Genomic DNA, 16,875 nt, shown 5'->3' on the forward strand with positions numbered 1-16,875 from the left:
AGCATCTACCAATGAACTAAGCCACATCTTTGGGTCATCCACTGACATTAGTAGACTTTCAATCAGAGAAAAGACATAAGCTGATAAAATTGTCCAAGAAATTAATATTAATACAACCAACGAGGCTGGAGAGGTGGCACACTGGTTAAGAACACTTGCTGCTCTTGCAGAGGACTCCAGTTTGGTTTCTAGCACCCTTGTGAGGTGGCTCACAACCTTCTGTAACTCCTTCTCCAGGAATCCAACACCCTTTCTGGCCTCCCTCAGCACCCACACACATGTGGCATATTCTCTGTCTCTGTCTCTCTCTGTCTCTCTCTATCTCTCTCTGTCTCTCTCTGTCTCTGTCTCTCTCTCTCTGGCATCAGCTTCATCATCACCCTCCAATACAACTGATACAAAAGTGAACTGGGGCGGCAGTGTCTGTATGTTTGGTTAATTCTTAGCTGAGAACCTGTTCTAACTGGGCATATGTAGATCTGCCGTCAATACAGCCAGAATGCAAATCAGAAAGAGAACATGATGAAACAACATGGCAGGAAGTACAGGCAAGACGAAGCTATCCCACAAGTCATACATTCCTTCAGAGTGTCTTACAAGTTTGGTTCTCTTCTTTCTACCAACTCAGGAGGAAAGAATATCCAGGAGAGATTTTAATTCTGCAAGGGGGAGTGAACAATCCCATTAAGAGGAGCAGGATGCAGGGCCAGTGGAGGAAGACTGCTGCCGGGAATTCAGAGCCCTTCCATCACAACAGATTCCTAGAGTCTGTGTTCGCATCCCTGTGGAGAGAGGGAAATGGTGGGCTTGAGGGACTAATGTAGTCTACCTCAGCCACCCTGATAGCAAGCCCAGGACAAAGCCAAGTTGGAGCCTAACCCACCATGGGAATAAGTTAGAGACAGAGACCTGAATTTTACTGCCTTATGCGAATGAACTAAAAATATAATATATTCTCTAAGCCTAGATTTCTAAACTCTGGGTTCTCCTTTGAGGACAAAATTCTATCAGATTTTTCAAAAGACAATCAAAACAAATATAAATGCATGAATCAAAAAGGTTTACAGATACTCAGAATTCTGAAGACTTGCTCTATCTTTCTATTCTGTAAGAATAGCTTTAAAATTGTATTTCAGGCTTTTATTTCAAGACAGGGTCACAGGTTCTGGATAGTTACTCCCACTTAGTCCATTCTACTGATTGTCAAATTCTATCTTGAGAAAAACAAGGAGCGAGAACAGGAGTCTACCTTCTATGTCTACCCAAACCATAGAGAAAAGGGGGTCGCACACAGCACCTCAGCCAGCATTGTATGAAGAAAATTCATCTCCACCACCACCGCTATACACAGCATGGACCTGGCTCCAGCCTTCAGAGCAAATTCTGGAACTCTCCATTTTTAAAGGAAAGCAATAAAATTATCTTGGAAAGAGGCTAGGATACCACTAAGAAATCAATGCAAAATCACAGCTGCTAATAATATCAGAGTAAAGCTGATGAAGTGAAAACACTACATCCTGAAAATGCCTTTTCTCTGAGTAAGCTAATGAAGGATATGTTTCATGAAAGAACATCTATTCTTGACTACTTTGAATAATAACAGTTTTGGTGAAAATATTGGAACTAACAACAATCAAGTCAAAATGTGTCATCAAATTCAAGACACTATTCCACAAAAGAAAGCTGCCATGCTTTGTGGGCCATATTAGAACTCACTCCAATCTTCCTGGTCCTTTAGCTGAGGGTAATGCAATGGCTGAGCATTATCCCAAGTGGAAATGACTCAACAGTCACATGCTCTTCATCAAAATAGCAAAAGCTTAAGAAAGCAATTCAATCTTACCAAAGAAGCAGTTTGTCAAATAGTTAAGTGATGTGGGGTATGTCCAAAATATTTTCCTGTCTCTCACCTAGGGGTAAACTCTCAAGGTCTTCTTCCTTATCTATGGCAAATGGATGTTACGCATATTGCCGAATTTGGCAAATTAAAATATGTACATGTGATCATTGACACAGGATTTTTAATGGCTAGTGCACAACCTGGGGAAGCTACAAAACATGTAATTATGCACTGCTTGAAGTGTTTTTCGTATATGGGTATACCAAAAATTATTAAAACTGATAATTGTTCTGGATATAGTAGTAAGGCATTTGAACAATTTTGTACCCAATGGGAAATCACACATAAAACAGGTATTCCTTATAATCCTCAGGGACAAGGTATTGTAGAAAGGGCTCTTAGCAGTCTTAAAATACAACTTCAAAAGATAAATCGGCCTGGCGGTGGTGGCACATGCCTTTAATCCCAGCACTCAGGAGGCAGAGCCAGGCGGATCTCTGTGAGTTCGAGGCCAGCCTGGGCTACCAAGTGAGTTCCAGAAAAGTCAAAAAGCTACACGGGGAAACCCTGTCTCAAAAACCAAAAAATAAAATAAAATAAAATAAATCATGTTCATTTTGTTCTGAACTTTTTGAATATGGATGTCTGTGAGCAGTCTGCTGCAGATAGATTTTGGCACGGTGGCACCCAAGCGACTTTTGCTCAAGTGAAATGGAAAGATCTCTGCTCGAGATTATGGAAGGGTCCCCGATCCTGTGTTAATGTGGGGTCGAGAATATGTTTGTGTTTTTTCACAAGAGGAGAATGAAGCTCGGTGGTTACTGGAGCATTTGGTAAGGAGCGTGGAACTAAGGAGGGTCAGCTCCAATGACGTTCCTATAAAGAACCAGAATGAAAGTGACTCCATCAGTGTTCCTGAGGTTTTGTCACTGGCTAATGCAAACAGGGAGGAAATAGAGTTTGGAGCTGTGCTGCTTTTAGCTTTACTAGCTCCTTTAGAAAAATACTTTATATCACCTAATAGCTGTGCAGTATTTTGCAAAGAGCTTTAATGCAGCTAAATATGGTAATTTCACACTCAGTGTGAAGTGAAGTTTTTCGGTAGAACAAACCAAAAGTACTGCTGCAATAGAAACGTTTGTCTGAATTGAAGCACTTAGGGGAGCTATTATGAATATGGGTAAAGGGACAGCCTCTAGTTAAAAACCATTTACCACTGACAGTGCATCTCTGCCAGTTCAGAAAGGGAGAGAACTCTGCAACTATGGGGTGTGGCTTCATCCTGAGAATGTTACAGTCCCCTAGCAACAAGTATCACAACTCTATAATGACAACACTCACTAAATCCCAGTGTTGTATAGCAAAGCTGACTATAAACTCTAAACTTTAGAAATGATGTACGTTCTTCCTGTCTAGTTAAGAGAATCTTTCTAATAGAGATAGTGATAATAATTAAGAGTAAGAAGCAGAAAAAGATGAAAAGATGAGTTTGTAGAAATTCTGTTAGATCTGTGTTAAGAAATCTTTAGGTGTTTGCTAAGTTAAGATATATGCTAATGGTAGCCCTATATAAGTTTGTAAAATAGATCTATAGGGTTCCTTTAAGAATATAAGCTTGTAAGAAGTAAAGATGCTAGTTGTAAATGTAAGTTTAAATAAAAAATAAGAAGATGGAATGAATATAAGTATATAAGAAGTAAATAAGAAATATATTTGCTAAAGTAGTTCTATAGTTTACTTAATGAGTATAAATAAGTAGATATTAATGTTATATGTGAGTTTGTAAAAAAAAAAGTGTAAATGTTGATTGTGAATCTAAATGCTTTGCAAGGCAAAATACCTTATATGTGAGTTTTTAAAAAAGTGTAAATGTTGAGTGTGAATCTATGCTTAATGTACATGGTGAACGAACCTGAGACACAGAAGGTAGTGTTCTAGTAGACTGCAAAGTAGGCAGTCTGAATGGTTTCAAAAGCTACAGAAGCCTCTAAGAATGGCAGACGCCAGAACCAGCAAAACAAGGCATCCACAGATGAGATCCGTGAAAAATCAACGCAACACAGAAAAACCTGAGCTAACATCAAAAACCGGTGCGGTTTACAATACCTACTGTAACTAAAAAGATCTGTCTGTGAGAACAAAAGTTGCAGAGACACTTGTTTGAACTTAAATTGTTAACTACAAGAAGTTTTGGTTGTAAAACGTCTCTTCATATTTGGAAGTTAAAGTCTGATACCAGAATTTACTTTTTTCGAAGTTTTTGAACTTAAGGAAATGAGAGAAAACTACAAGAAGGTTTTGTTATGGATTTCTTCATATTTGGAAGGCTCGTACCAGAATTTATTATTTGAATTTTGGGACTTAAGAAATGAAATTAACAATATTTTTCATTGCAATGGGACAATTGAGTTTACTTACTTATAGTAATGACCTAAGAACTCTTTGCTGGAATTGGGTTAAAAATGGAACTGTTTAAATGAAGAAATTTATTGTTTCTACCTAGAGTCAAGATGCAATTTTGTGTATGAGTATATGCTTTATTAACTGGTGATTCATGAATTGTTTTATGGAACTGTTTATGTAAAAATGGAATTACTTTTGGAACTGGTTTTATGTTACAAACAGAATTTTAAATGGAAAAGTTTGAATTTTCTAACTAGGCTTGAGACTTTGCTTAAAAAAATTATAAAGAAAGGGGAGAATAATATTTCTGTCTTTAATTTAAAAAATATTTTCTTGTTTGAGTGGATTAATCTCATTTTTGTTAGTAAGAAATGCAAATGGGGTATATTAAGAAACCATTTTTAAAGTGTAAAGAGTTTTATTAAGAAACTGGTTTTGGATGTCTTGTTAAGTTTTCAAAGTGTTAATGGTTAGATTTAGAATATTGCCTTTCAATATTTGTAGGAATTGTATAATGTTAGGGACCAAGATGTCAGGAACCAAACATGAACCATGGAAAGTACTAGCTAGGCCAGAGAACAAGTCATAAGCCCACTGCCCCTTCCCAGAGCACTAACCAGAGGCCCCCAAAGATAAGAGAACATCCCAAAGTCAGGTGCCATGACAACCGAACGTAAAGAGCATTCCATGGTCAGGTAGCCTAGCAACAGAATAAACGGCCCCTGACCAGTGACCTTAGCAGACACCTTGCAGTTGCACGATCTGCCTCACACATCTTGCACCCCTTCCATGTTCTACACGCCCCTTTTCCCTTTCCCTCCTTCCTGCCCCTTCCCCTCCCATGCTATATAAGCCTTGTGGAGAAAAATAAAATTGGCAGCTTGATCAGAATCTTGTCTTGCTGTCCTGCTTTGTGTCGCCCATCCCTTTCATTCGCTCCCACAGGTGGGTCGCCCCCATTGAAACCCCACTGGCTGGGGCAGTATAAGTTTGTTTTTTTTCTAACTAGGTTTGAGATTTTGTTTAAAAAATTATAACGAAAGGGAGGAATTATGAGTGAATTAAGGTTGAATTACGTTTGCAGCAATTCTGTGTAACCTATTGGTATTAATGCACCCTGGTTTTGTGGAGTTAAGGAAATATTAAGTTTGATGTGAATAATACATCAGAAGTTTTTCCTATGTTCTGTTAGCAAGAAATTCAAATGATTCTATTAACAGTTAAAGTTGTAAGACTGAGAAAATTGTTAACTATATATAGCACTATTTATGTTAATTCAAATGGTTCTGTAAAGAGTTTGCTTTGAGTTGTAAGACTGGGAGAATTGTGACTATGTATAGCAATATTTATGTTAACCTGTTAATGGTAATGATGAAGTTAAGGGATTCTTTAAGTTTGCGATTGCATTAAGTTTTTGGTTTAGAAAGGGCTTGAGGCAGCTAAGACTGCTGAGGTCACCTTGCACCTAATTTTTTTAAAAAATGCCCTCTATATCATCCTCTACTCCTATACTTGGAGGTGTAACAGCTATGGAGATTGCTGTAAGCTATTGATGAGTTATTTTTTTATATATTAAGAAAGGGGGACCTATGGGAACCCGTTTTCAGGCTTTACCCAGCAGGTCCGCATAGAGGATGATTAGGGCCATGGGCCTAAGTGCAGGTGCCTGAAATGGTCTGTACTTGGCTATGCTGGGGGAGGAGGTCTTTTGCTCCACGCCTTGGCATCTCTATAAATACCCTGGGGCAGAGACAGTTGAGGGCCAATGGAAAAGGTTCCAGGCCCTCTCAAGGCTATCCTTTATTTTCTATCTGTTTATCTTCCTAATATAAATCCTTCTATCTAATATTCCCTGCTGCTCACACTCAAGAAAACTTTGGGGAGCTGTGGGGTTGGTGGGTAAATGCCCCACACCAATGCAGACAGCAATCCCAGTGCAGACAGGCCTCCCCAGTGCAGACAGGCCTCCCCAGTACCTAAACAGTATTTCCAACAAGAAGTATCGGAGACAGTGAAGAGAGTATTTGGACAGTAGGAGGCCCAGCTAGGGCCAAGTGAAAACCAGGTAGCATGCACAGAATCAATAAAGACTTCCTGGGATGAAAGCCAAGCTGAACCTTGAAGAATATGCTAATATTCAATATTCGTCTATATTCTAATAGAAAACAGCAGCTAATACAGGAAGAAGAGCCTAGAAAAGGCTTGGGACACTGAGTGGTTCACAAGTGTTCTGAGTAGAAAACCGTTTAGGCACCAGTGATCAGAGGCTCTATACCAGTGAGGTAGGATTAGGAATGACTATATAGCCTACACTTAGATTGAGAGTAATAAATAAATAAAGTTGCTATAAGAAGTTACAGTGGATAGCACAAATGATCTAGAGTGATTTTCAGTTTCTCCTATGCTGATGAACAATTAAAAAAATCTCTTTACTGAGCACAGGGGACTTGCTGCAGTCCCAGTACTCAGAGGTAGAAGCAAGAGGGTAGAGAACTGGAGTCCAGCCTGACCACATTTCATTTAAAAAAAAAAAAAGTATTTACCTTTTGTAGTTGAAGTAATGTGCTATCATATGGGCTTGGGCAGTGCCACACAGCTAAGTACTACACTGTTCCCACTAGAAATTTATTATCTGTAATCACCTTCTATGGTTTCTATTACCTTCATTCAACCATGAACTGAAAGTACTGAATCAAAATTTTCAAACATATAGAGACTTCACCCATATAATTTTTATTTCAGCATGTGTTTATAACTTTTGATATGATTATTACATAGTGCTGCTAATTTTTGTGTGCCTCACTTATAAGATAAACTTGATCATAAGTATATATAACTAGAAAAACAGTATAGAGAGAGCTTTGGGATCTGAGAACATATCCACTGCCAATAAATGAGAACTGGTATTTTAATATTTTATATTTATGCTATTTTTCCTATCATCATCAATACATTCAATTATCTTATTCTGTATACCTCAGATGTGAACATTCCTGCCATTCATCAGTTTTGAGAAATCAAATGATGTATGTGACAGCTTTAGATAACTTCTTCAGCTCAAGGAGACAGGGCAAGTGGCCTGGTCAAGTCATTACCAGCAGGATGTGAAATTGGGCCAAACTCCAGGCCCAGTGTGACTCCACCACTTCTGAGCAGAGCTGGTACAGAGACAGATCTGAACCAGGGTCCAGTCTCGAGGTCTCCACTCCTGCCCATCTCTACCCATTCCCTCCTCTCCCCTACTCCACACACTCACTCATCACTAGAGCTTTGCAGACTATCCCTCAGTAAAGCCCTGGGTCAACCCTACTTTCCTGCCAGGTACTAAAATGGCCTCGGTCTTTGGGTCACTTCATTTCTTGTCCTGAGTTTAACCAGATCCTAATCTCTCCTACATCCCAGCTCATCCTGTGCTACCATGTTAACTTTAACTAGATCAACATGCTATTTAAGACTCCTGTGGGGGAAGAGGAGTCTTGTTCTTTAGACTCTGTTCCCAATCCCTCAAGACTGCTCTAACACACCCTCACTCTTGTATTCCATTGAGCTCTTCACCACAAATACATCTTTCAGGTGTGCTGAAAGACCTGCCTTTCCTTGAACCACCATCTCTACATTCCCATCCCCTTGTGTTTTCTGTAGCTCTCTCCCCCATATCTCACCAACCCTTCAAGATGGCTTCAAATCCCAACTTCCTCCCTAAACCCTCCTCTAATACTTTCCCCTGAACAATCTCCCTTCAATAGCTCTGTCTCTGACTTATATTTACCACACCCAAAGCATGTAACGTTTTGCATAAGATAAATATATAACTTGCCAAATGCACTCTGCCAGCCAAAGGAAACCAAAGAGTAAGTGTGTGTGTTTGCTGCACAGGTGCACCTCCAGCTTCTCCTGACACATCAAACATCTGGCACACCAGGCATGCTCTGCCCAGGCCCTCCCCTCCCATCACTACAGGTAGATCAGATCGCCAGTAACTAATTTCCAGTCTTTGTTCTCCTACCTGAGACTGTCTTCTTAGGCTTTACAGATAGGGGAGTTTATACGGCTGCAGTAAACAATCAGTAGTAAGTGTGGAGAGGTGAAGGACAGGACTTGTCTGGAGTTGAAGAAACACATGTATCATGTTGTGGAATATTAGTTGAAGATGAGTTACATTTGTTTATGCTCTGGAACATTTGTTTAATGATGCAAAGATGTGTTGCATTCTTTTATGTTGCATTTGTGTAACTCTGTGAAGCTGTGTTACTGTATCTGTCTAAAACACCTGATTGGCCTAATAAAGAGCTGAATAGCCAATAGCTGGGCAGGAGAGAGAAATAGGTGTGGCTGGCAGGCCAAGAGACTAAATAGGAGGAGAAATCTGGACAGAGGAAATAGAGGAGAGAGAAAAGGAGAGAGGACATCAGGGGCCAGCCACCCAGCTACATAGCAAGCCATGGAGTAAGAAGTAAAGAAAGGTATATAGAAGAGAGAAAGATAAAAGCCCAGAGGCAAAAGGTAGACGGGATAATTTAAGTTAAGAAAAGCTGACTAGAAACAAGCCAAGCTAAGACTAGGAATTCATAAGTAAGAACAAGTCTCTCTGTGTGTAATTATTTGGGAGCTTGGTGGTGGGCCCCCCAAAGAGGAAGAGTAAGTAAAAAAAAAAAAAAAAAATGTCAGAAAGGAAAAATGGTACCTGCCTGACGGAATGACAGTGGTGTTCCAAAGGATTCCTGTGAAAGCCTAATACATAGGCTCTGTGTGGGTCCAGAACCCTAAAACAGACATAATGGGGAAGCCATGGAACTTTCTGACTTGGGGAGTTGCTCAAGGGCAGAATGTGTTCCTCAGTGAAGACTGAATTCCCTTCCCTGGACTGTTCAAGCAGAAGCTGTCCCAGCCTGCCAAAGTATGCAATGTAGGGCCAGTCTGTTGATGGAAACAACACAAACAGAGCAGCACACACTCTCTACACTGTAGTGCCTGTGTGGGAAGAGCATTGAGGAGGAAGCCTAGACAGCCCAGTATGCTATGGAGGATATGAAGAACTGCCAGAGAGAAGACAGTCAAAACTAAAACAGCCCTCAGACAACTGTGTGAGAGACCAGCTAGAGGGTTTCCACACATCATTTCAAACCCAGCGAAGCTGGAGTTTGATAGGCTTTCACAGTTCCCACTGGAGAGAGCACATGGGAAGATCATCAGTGGCCTTAGCCTGAGGAAGTATCATCAGAACTAGTCCCTGGGCTCAAGAAATGACTCAAGTTCACCATAAGGCAGCGTTTCCAGATGTGGCCATATACAGGAACTACGTCATTAAGACGACACTAACAAGTTTGGTTTGTGAAGCATAAACACTGAAATCACACTACAAAAATGGTGTCCTCGTTTGGGTAATTCTTTGAGGATTTTTGTTTTGTTTTTTTGTTTGTTTGTTTTTGGTTTTTTTTTAACAATAAAAACAGGAAACAATAAAAAGAAAAGAAAAAATGACTAAATGTCCACAGCCCCAGGCATTCTCAAAGAAACTAAGATCTCAACACAACAGTAATAAAATGTCAGCTTTAATTCCTAAAAAAAGAAAAAAAAAGAACACTGCACTTATCCTGTGAATATTGTTTTTTACTTTAAAAGGATAATTTGTGGGCCAGCAAAGTGACTCATCAGATAAAAGCACTTTCTACAAAGCCCGATAATCTGAATTTGATCCCAAGAACCCATGTAAAGGTGGAAGGAGATGTAGGGACATAAAATTGCCCTCTGACCTCCCCATGAATAAAGCCACAATACATACACACACGCCATACACACACACACACACACACACACACACACACACACACACACACACACACACACACACTAATAACAAAACCAATTAAAACAATACGTTTTTAAAAGCATGAGAGTGGGACATGGTACTCATGCCTATCTTCCTAGCATGTGGGAGACAGAAGCAGGATTGCTGGGAGTCCAGCACCACCTCCATACACAGTGATTTTCAGTCCAGCCTGGATAACTTACTGAGATCCTACCTCAAAAACAAAACAAAACAAAACAAAAAAATAACCAACAAATAAGTAAATGAAAGAAATTTAAAAGACATCATACTGTTATCAGGGAAAGCCTCCTTCCTCAAGTGCTTCTGTCCCTCTCCAAACCTCACTACACAAAAGAGGGGAATGTGCAGGGGCAGAATGGCCAAGGGTGGAATTTAAAAACAGCAGAGAAACACCAAAGACATCAAGGGAGCCGCTGATTGGCCTGAAATTCTGACAGTAAAACAACAGAGATGCCCCCTGGAGGCACACCCACCACAGGACATGGCCTACTGAAGCCAGCTCCCAAGTGCAGCCACACTAGAGATGCTTAGGCGATGAGCATTCTGCCCTGGAGAATGGAAAGAGTGTTTCCTTTACCCTCTGCAACTTGAGGATGTTAGGGTCCTGGAGAAGTTTCACAGAAGACCATCATCCACATATGCAATCAGCAAGAATGTTTATTATCCCAACATGCTGGGGCTGTCCATTCTATGCAAAGGCAAGATGGCAAAGACCTGAGACAGATGTGTGGGCTCCTTTTAAGCATAGGCAAGGGGAGGTCCTAAGGCAGTTAGGTCACTTTAGATATGATTGGCTCAAGCAAGTGGCAATTATATCAGAACGTTCTAATTGGCCAGAACTAGTTAGAGGCTGGCCAGGGTACAGTTTTCCATTTTGGGGGCAGGCCTGGACAAGTCCCTGGCTTTGTCCTAGAGCTGCTGTGGAGACTGACTGGCCTAGCAAGTATTGACTGTGGGGGCTGGCTCAGTGGCCCTGGCTTGGTGTGTCCTATCACCCTTGTCCCTGTTGTCAGGGGCACCAGTGATTAATTGCCTTTTGTCTGTGGGTCTTCCTCAAAAACTGCTTGCTTGGTTCCATAAAGCAGGGTTCAAGGCTTGATCTCTGAGAAAAGACTGAGCAGCCTGTTATGCATCTGCTCAGTCCTCTCAAAGGACACAGTTATAAGGTACTGTCTATGCAGCAGAGCACATTCTCCTCAAAGGCTGCATCTGTACAAGCCTGAGCTGAGACTTCCCAGATTTCTGGAAAACAGAAACTCCTTGTGGTGGTCTGAAAGAAAATGGCCCATAGGGAGTGGCACTAGTGTGAGGTCTGGCCTTGTTGGAGGAAGGGTGTCACTGTGGGGGTGGGCTTTGAGGCTCCTCTACTCAAGCTAAATCCAGTAAGATGAACCACTTCCTCATGCCTGTGCAAGATGTAGCACTCAGCTCCTTCTCCAGCACCATGTCTGCCTGCATGCCGCCATGTCCCACCATGATGATAAGGGACGGAACCTCTGAACTGTAAGCCACCCAATTAAATGTTTTCCTTTATAAGAGTTGACATGGCCAGTGTCTCTTCACAGCAATAGAAACCCTAACTAAGACATTCCTGTTATTTATAAATCACATTTTGTCATGGCAGCCAAAAGGAAAGACACACCAGGGCAGACTCAGAGGGGCACTGGGTGTGCCTGAAGGTGAGTGGAGGCACAGAGTGGGAAACTACAAACAGGAAATGAAGCTCTCTAAAAAGAATGGTTCCCTCTGCACCCCATTCTCCATAGACAAACAGCTGCCTTCATGGTCCCTGGCAGGTGAACAGAGAACACGAACACAGCATATGGTGACATTCTCTTGGCTGTTGACCATGGCCATAATGCAAACATTCACATGTAGGACAACCCTCCCTCCCCACCCACCCACTGCCCCCCTAGAAAAGCAGAAATAGCAAGCAGGTAAATTCCGAGGACACTGAGCCAACCTCCAGAGCTATCTCTCCCACATAGCTAGGTCATTGTCTGATTCCATTGCTGACCATGTGACCAGATGGCAGCCTCTCCCTTCATGAACCAAGCTTCTAGAGTGCATTTTAGAGTCACTCTCAAGTAGCAGCAGAGAGCCAGACACTAGGTGCTTGACAAGAACCCCCTAGATGAAAGGGTAGAGCTGAGTTGATAGAGAAGGAACCCAGAATAAACAAAAACCCAGGAAGATGGCAACAGAAAATGAAGAAAAGTCTCATTTTCATGAAACATTGAATGGTGAAATTCAAAAGGAAATTAATTCAAACTATCAGTATCAGATTTTAGAAACTAAAAGTGAGGAAAAAAAGAGAAGTGTGTGTGTTTTAGCTTTTCAGTGTCAGACCAGACAGAGAAGAATAGCTCTAAGGGGATCAGAAAGGACAAGGAAGGACCACTTGATGCCTTAAATGTGCTGAGACAGGACCCATCACCTCTGAGTTGAAAGCGAATTCCGGTTAGGTAACTCTAAAAATAAATAAACAAAAGTATAGTAACTCCAGGGAAAACATTGTTCCATAAAGACAAACAGAATACAGTCTCGGGCAGAAACGGCAGGTGCAAGGTCATAGTAATAATGTTTTGAGTATTAATTTTAATAATTATAATTTAGGCATGTGGGGCAAAACCAAGGACAGGAGAAGCTTATAAGAAGTCCCACCTCCCCTTCCCCAGCAGGGAGCCTGGGGAGCTCCTAAATATCAGAGCAAATAACATGAACACGTTATTAGGAAACACAAGAGAAAGAAACCATTTTAGAACGTTCAGCCCTGAAAACACCTAAGTCACATACAGACTGAGAAGGTTGTACTTATACATTTAGGAATATATATGTATGTACATTTACATTTATGTATAGAACAATGAATGAAAAAACGTCATTAGTTTGAAAAAGAACAAGGAAGGTATATGGGAGGGTTTGGGGTAAGGAAGGGAAAATTATGTAATCATATCAAAATTACAAAAAAACGAACATATAATTCTTGAAGGTTCAAAGTAGTTGTTACTAGAGAAAACCAGAAGCTGTAGGTGGCATGAGATAGGCTGTGGCTAAGATAGAGAAAACTGCAGAAAAAGCTCCCTATTCAAATTGTGTCTAGTCCATTTTAATAAAGGAAAAAACTTAATTAAATAAATGATGGTGTTTAGTGTTTAAAAACAATTCCTTAGAGAAGCTGAAATATCCTAGAAGAAAGTAATAAAATAATCAAGACATGGTTTTACAGTTACTTGGCTTTTTTTAGGTAAGTGTTTACTGTGCAGACCAGGCTAGCCTGGACTCAAAGAGGTTAACCTTCCTCTGCCTCTGGAACGCTGGGACTAAAGGTGTGCACCTCCATGCATAGCACGAATTAACTTTTAAGTTTGCTGAAATATAAAAGGGAGAGGTCACTGCGTGACTGAAAGAGCCAGGGCACATGCGGGAGGAAAGCCCCCAGAGAGGACGAAGAGCCCGCATCAGGACAGAGGCACAGGCAGCTCTTGCTACCACTCAGGAGTGGAGGGCAGGGCAGGAGAGGGCCAGAGGAATACACAAAGTACCATGCAGAATACAATGACCAGAGGTAAACATCTCCGAAACATTCTGACTTACGCTCAAAGTTCAATGTGTGAACTTAGTGAAAAACAAACCAACTCCACACACACAGACTGTCCTTCGGGAAAACATTGTTCCATAAAGACAAACAGAATACAGTCTCGGGCAGAAACGGCAGGTGCAAGGTCATAGTAATAACGTTTTGAGTATTAATTTTAATAACTATAATTTAGGCATGTGGGGCAAAACCAGGACAGGAGAAGCTTATAAGAAGACCCACCTCCCCTTCCTTGATTAAACTCAACAGCTACAAAGAATACATGTCTGCCTCACAGAATTCGAATAAAGCTCTGAGACATGATGAGTTAAAGGAAGAAGTCAATGCCTTCCTTGCCCAGTGACAGACCGAAAGGTTTTATGGGTTGAAACACCTCCTTTATCAATTTGGAATTAATGTAAGCACATCAACATTCAACATACTCGAACATCATAATCTTCCAAGAGGAAAGCAGTCATTATTCCCCTTGGAAAACACAATGTTAATGCTTATTTCTTTAAAAAAAAAAAAAACCCTGCTTTCATCTCTTCTACATTTAAGCTGAAAACCAATTTCCCTGGAAATTTAATTTTTCCACAAAACATTTCATATTCATTTCAACTAGGTTCAAGAAGTTAAAAATAAACAAAACCAAGAGCTAGGTTTCCATATAAATATCTGGCTGAGTTCAGAGGAAGATTTTAACTGTTATTAAAATTATTCTTGTCAATAATAGAGAAGGGAAATTTAATTTGAAAGGTTTATCTTGAATACGAACATCAATGACATCAATAAATTCTGATCTTTGGTTTCACAAACTGTAAAACAAAGAATTATAATTAAATGGTTTCAGCTAGTCAGTAATTTAGAACAAAATGCACAGCAGAATAACTCAAAGAACCATGCCTGTGTATGGACTCCGTTCCTCACAGGCCAGTCAATGTTTGTTTAAGCAACAGAGGCGGCGCCAGGCACAGCTTTGGGAGGACAGCCAGCTGAGATAGCTGTCATTCACCCTCTTAGTCCTTCACACTATTCCAGAAAATAATCCCTGAAAACGCATCTTGTAAAGAACTATGAAAGCAGGAACTGCAATGGTGCCACCTCTAAAACCATACAAATTAAATCTGAGATTGTCCACTTGCTCACAAGAGTGCAGAAGCATGTTTTCCAAAATACCTGATTTTGACTTCAGAATAACTTGAATGGTGTGTCCATCGTTGGTGACTTCACAGTCCCGGCAGACCACGTAATTTGGGGACAGGCGGACATCCAGCAGCGAGGGGTCGTACCTGGCTTCTCTGGAGTTTAGGTTGATAGGAGACTGGTACTCTCCGTTAGCATCAGGAAAGACCAAGCCCCACTCAACACCTGAGGAGAAAATGATAAAAATTGAGATTAGGATTTTTAAGTCAATAACAGTAAAATATAACTTAAAAACTCATAATCCTTGACATGATAGCTGTGACTACCATATGTATATAAGTGAAATTTGAGAAATGTGTATGGATTTTTACATTCATTGTGTGAGTGATCTGTTGTTAAATGTAATACCACACACAAAATCTTTTATTGCATGTTTTTATCTGTGCACACAGATGCCTTGATTTAGGGATTTAGGAAACTTAAGTCATCTTTAAGTGATTAGAAAAAAAAAATCACAGAAATTTCCTCTGCTCATCGGTTCAATTATGTGCAATACTTAGAAAATATCTACAACGCTCAACAAGCTCAGAGACAGCGGAAACCCTTAATGCTATGGAGTACCATTTGTTTAAAAAGCAAATACAGTATCCCATACATATATTTATGAACTCCGTTGCACTTTTTTTTCCCCGTGTATACAGTAAGCATGGGCACTAATAGCTATTAGAAGCCCTGGGTCTTCAGGGATAGATTTAGCAAACTCCTTTTAAAGTCACCAAGAGCACTGACTGAGCTTGCAATCCGGGACGCGTTTTCTAAAGCGCATTTGGTAGGACTTCCCAAGACTAGAAAGCAACTGGGTATCAGGTCTGCTCCGGGCTGGGCTGCCTGGGTGCAGCAGGTGAGAGCCGCAGTGGGGCAGCTTCGGGAAGGGAAGGCGCGGGACCGCGTGAAGCAGAGAAGCCGCGACAGCAGCCCTGCGAGCCTACCTTCCTCGTAACCCCACTCCACGCCCTCCTCCTCCTCCTCCTCGTCTTCCTCCTTCTCGGGGAAGGCGACTGCATCCTCGATGAAGCTCAGGTCAGCCATGGGCAACTGTGCGGCGCGGTCGCGGCAGGGGACTGGGGGCCGCGCGGAGCCTAGCAGTCCCCCCAGTGCCAGCGGCGGCGGGTCCCGCGCGGGCGAGCGTTTTTAAGGCCGGTGGGGGCGTGTGCGGCCCGAGGACCCGCCCCCGACTCACACCCCCGACACAGGAACACACACCGAGCGCCTGCGAAAGCCAGCTGTGGCTGCTGCTCCCTAGGAAGCCTGCTGCGCCTGAGAGCTCAGAGTCTTCCCAGAAGCCGCGGGACCGCAGGACATGCCCGGACCCAGAGGCTCCCATTGCTCCAGGCAATTCCCTGAGAGCGGATAGGTTGCCTTGCTTTGGGAGGGAGCTTGAAGACCGTGATTCAGTAAGACTCTGGTTAAACGGTCTGTTCCCCATTATTTACCCGTTTGTTTGTTTGGGGCTTGGTTTTGTGAGACAGTCTCAAGGAGACCAAGCTGGCTTCAAACTCCTCCCTGTAGAGAAAGGGATGACCTTGAACTTCACAGGCTTCCGCTGAGCAAACACTGGGATTGCAGGAATGCACCACCACCGGCCTGGGGAGCCCTCTTTGAGAGCTAGTTTTACTTTTGAATTCGTCCTTAGAGCACAGTGAAAATGAGTATAGAATTTTTTACCCAAGAAATTCATATAAACATTTCAGAAAAAAAGAAAAATTTAGCATCAAGAAGTGGGTATAGTTTGGGAGGTTTTTACTAAATGTATTTCAACAACGGTGAAATAGGGTGTTTGGTTGCACTTTCTTAAGTTTGTGATACTGCTTCAGACTCACCGTACTGTGTACACAACTCCCAAGCCTTCGTGAAATGCACACATTACGAAACAAACAGGAACTTTCCCAGATCCAAAGAGGTCAAGTCGTTACCTCTGAAACATGTTTCCCAACCACAAGCTAATGCTTCATTCTTGTGATCCGGCCCTGTTCGCTAACCCTAAGCTCCTTTACTCCACATTTTTAGGAGGTGTATTTG

At 41.6% G+C, this 16,875-nt stretch overlaps 1 protein-coding gene across 2 annotated transcripts in view; it reads right to left on the bottom strand.

The window, feature by feature from the left end:
- Ca8 (carbonic anhydrase 8) overlaps positions 1-16,053 on the bottom strand; it is a 104,031-nt gene extending 87,978 nt beyond the window's left edge. Inside the window, exons 1-2 of one of the 2 annotated variants that reach the window (XM_036178683.1) lie at positions 15,786-16,053; positions 14,830-15,021 (exon numbers count right to left, since the gene is read on the bottom strand). In XM_036178683.1, coding sequence (XP_036034576.1) covers positions 14,830-15,021; positions 15,786-15,885 — 292 coding nt within the window. In that variant the 5' untranslated portion in view covers positions 15,886-16,053. Of the gene's footprint in view, positions 1-14,829; positions 15,022-15,585; positions 15,632-15,785 lie in introns of those variants that run through there. The other variant, XM_036178684.1, reaches the window with a different exon arrangement.
- Positions 16,054-16,875: the final 822 nt, after the last annotated feature.

The sequence above is a fragment of the Onychomys torridus genome, chromosome 2 (genome assembly GCF_903995425.1).
Source record: "Onychomys torridus chromosome 2, mOncTor1.1, whole genome shotgun sequence".
Lineage (NCBI taxonomy): Eukaryota > Metazoa > Chordata > Mammalia > Rodentia > Cricetidae > Onychomys > Onychomys torridus.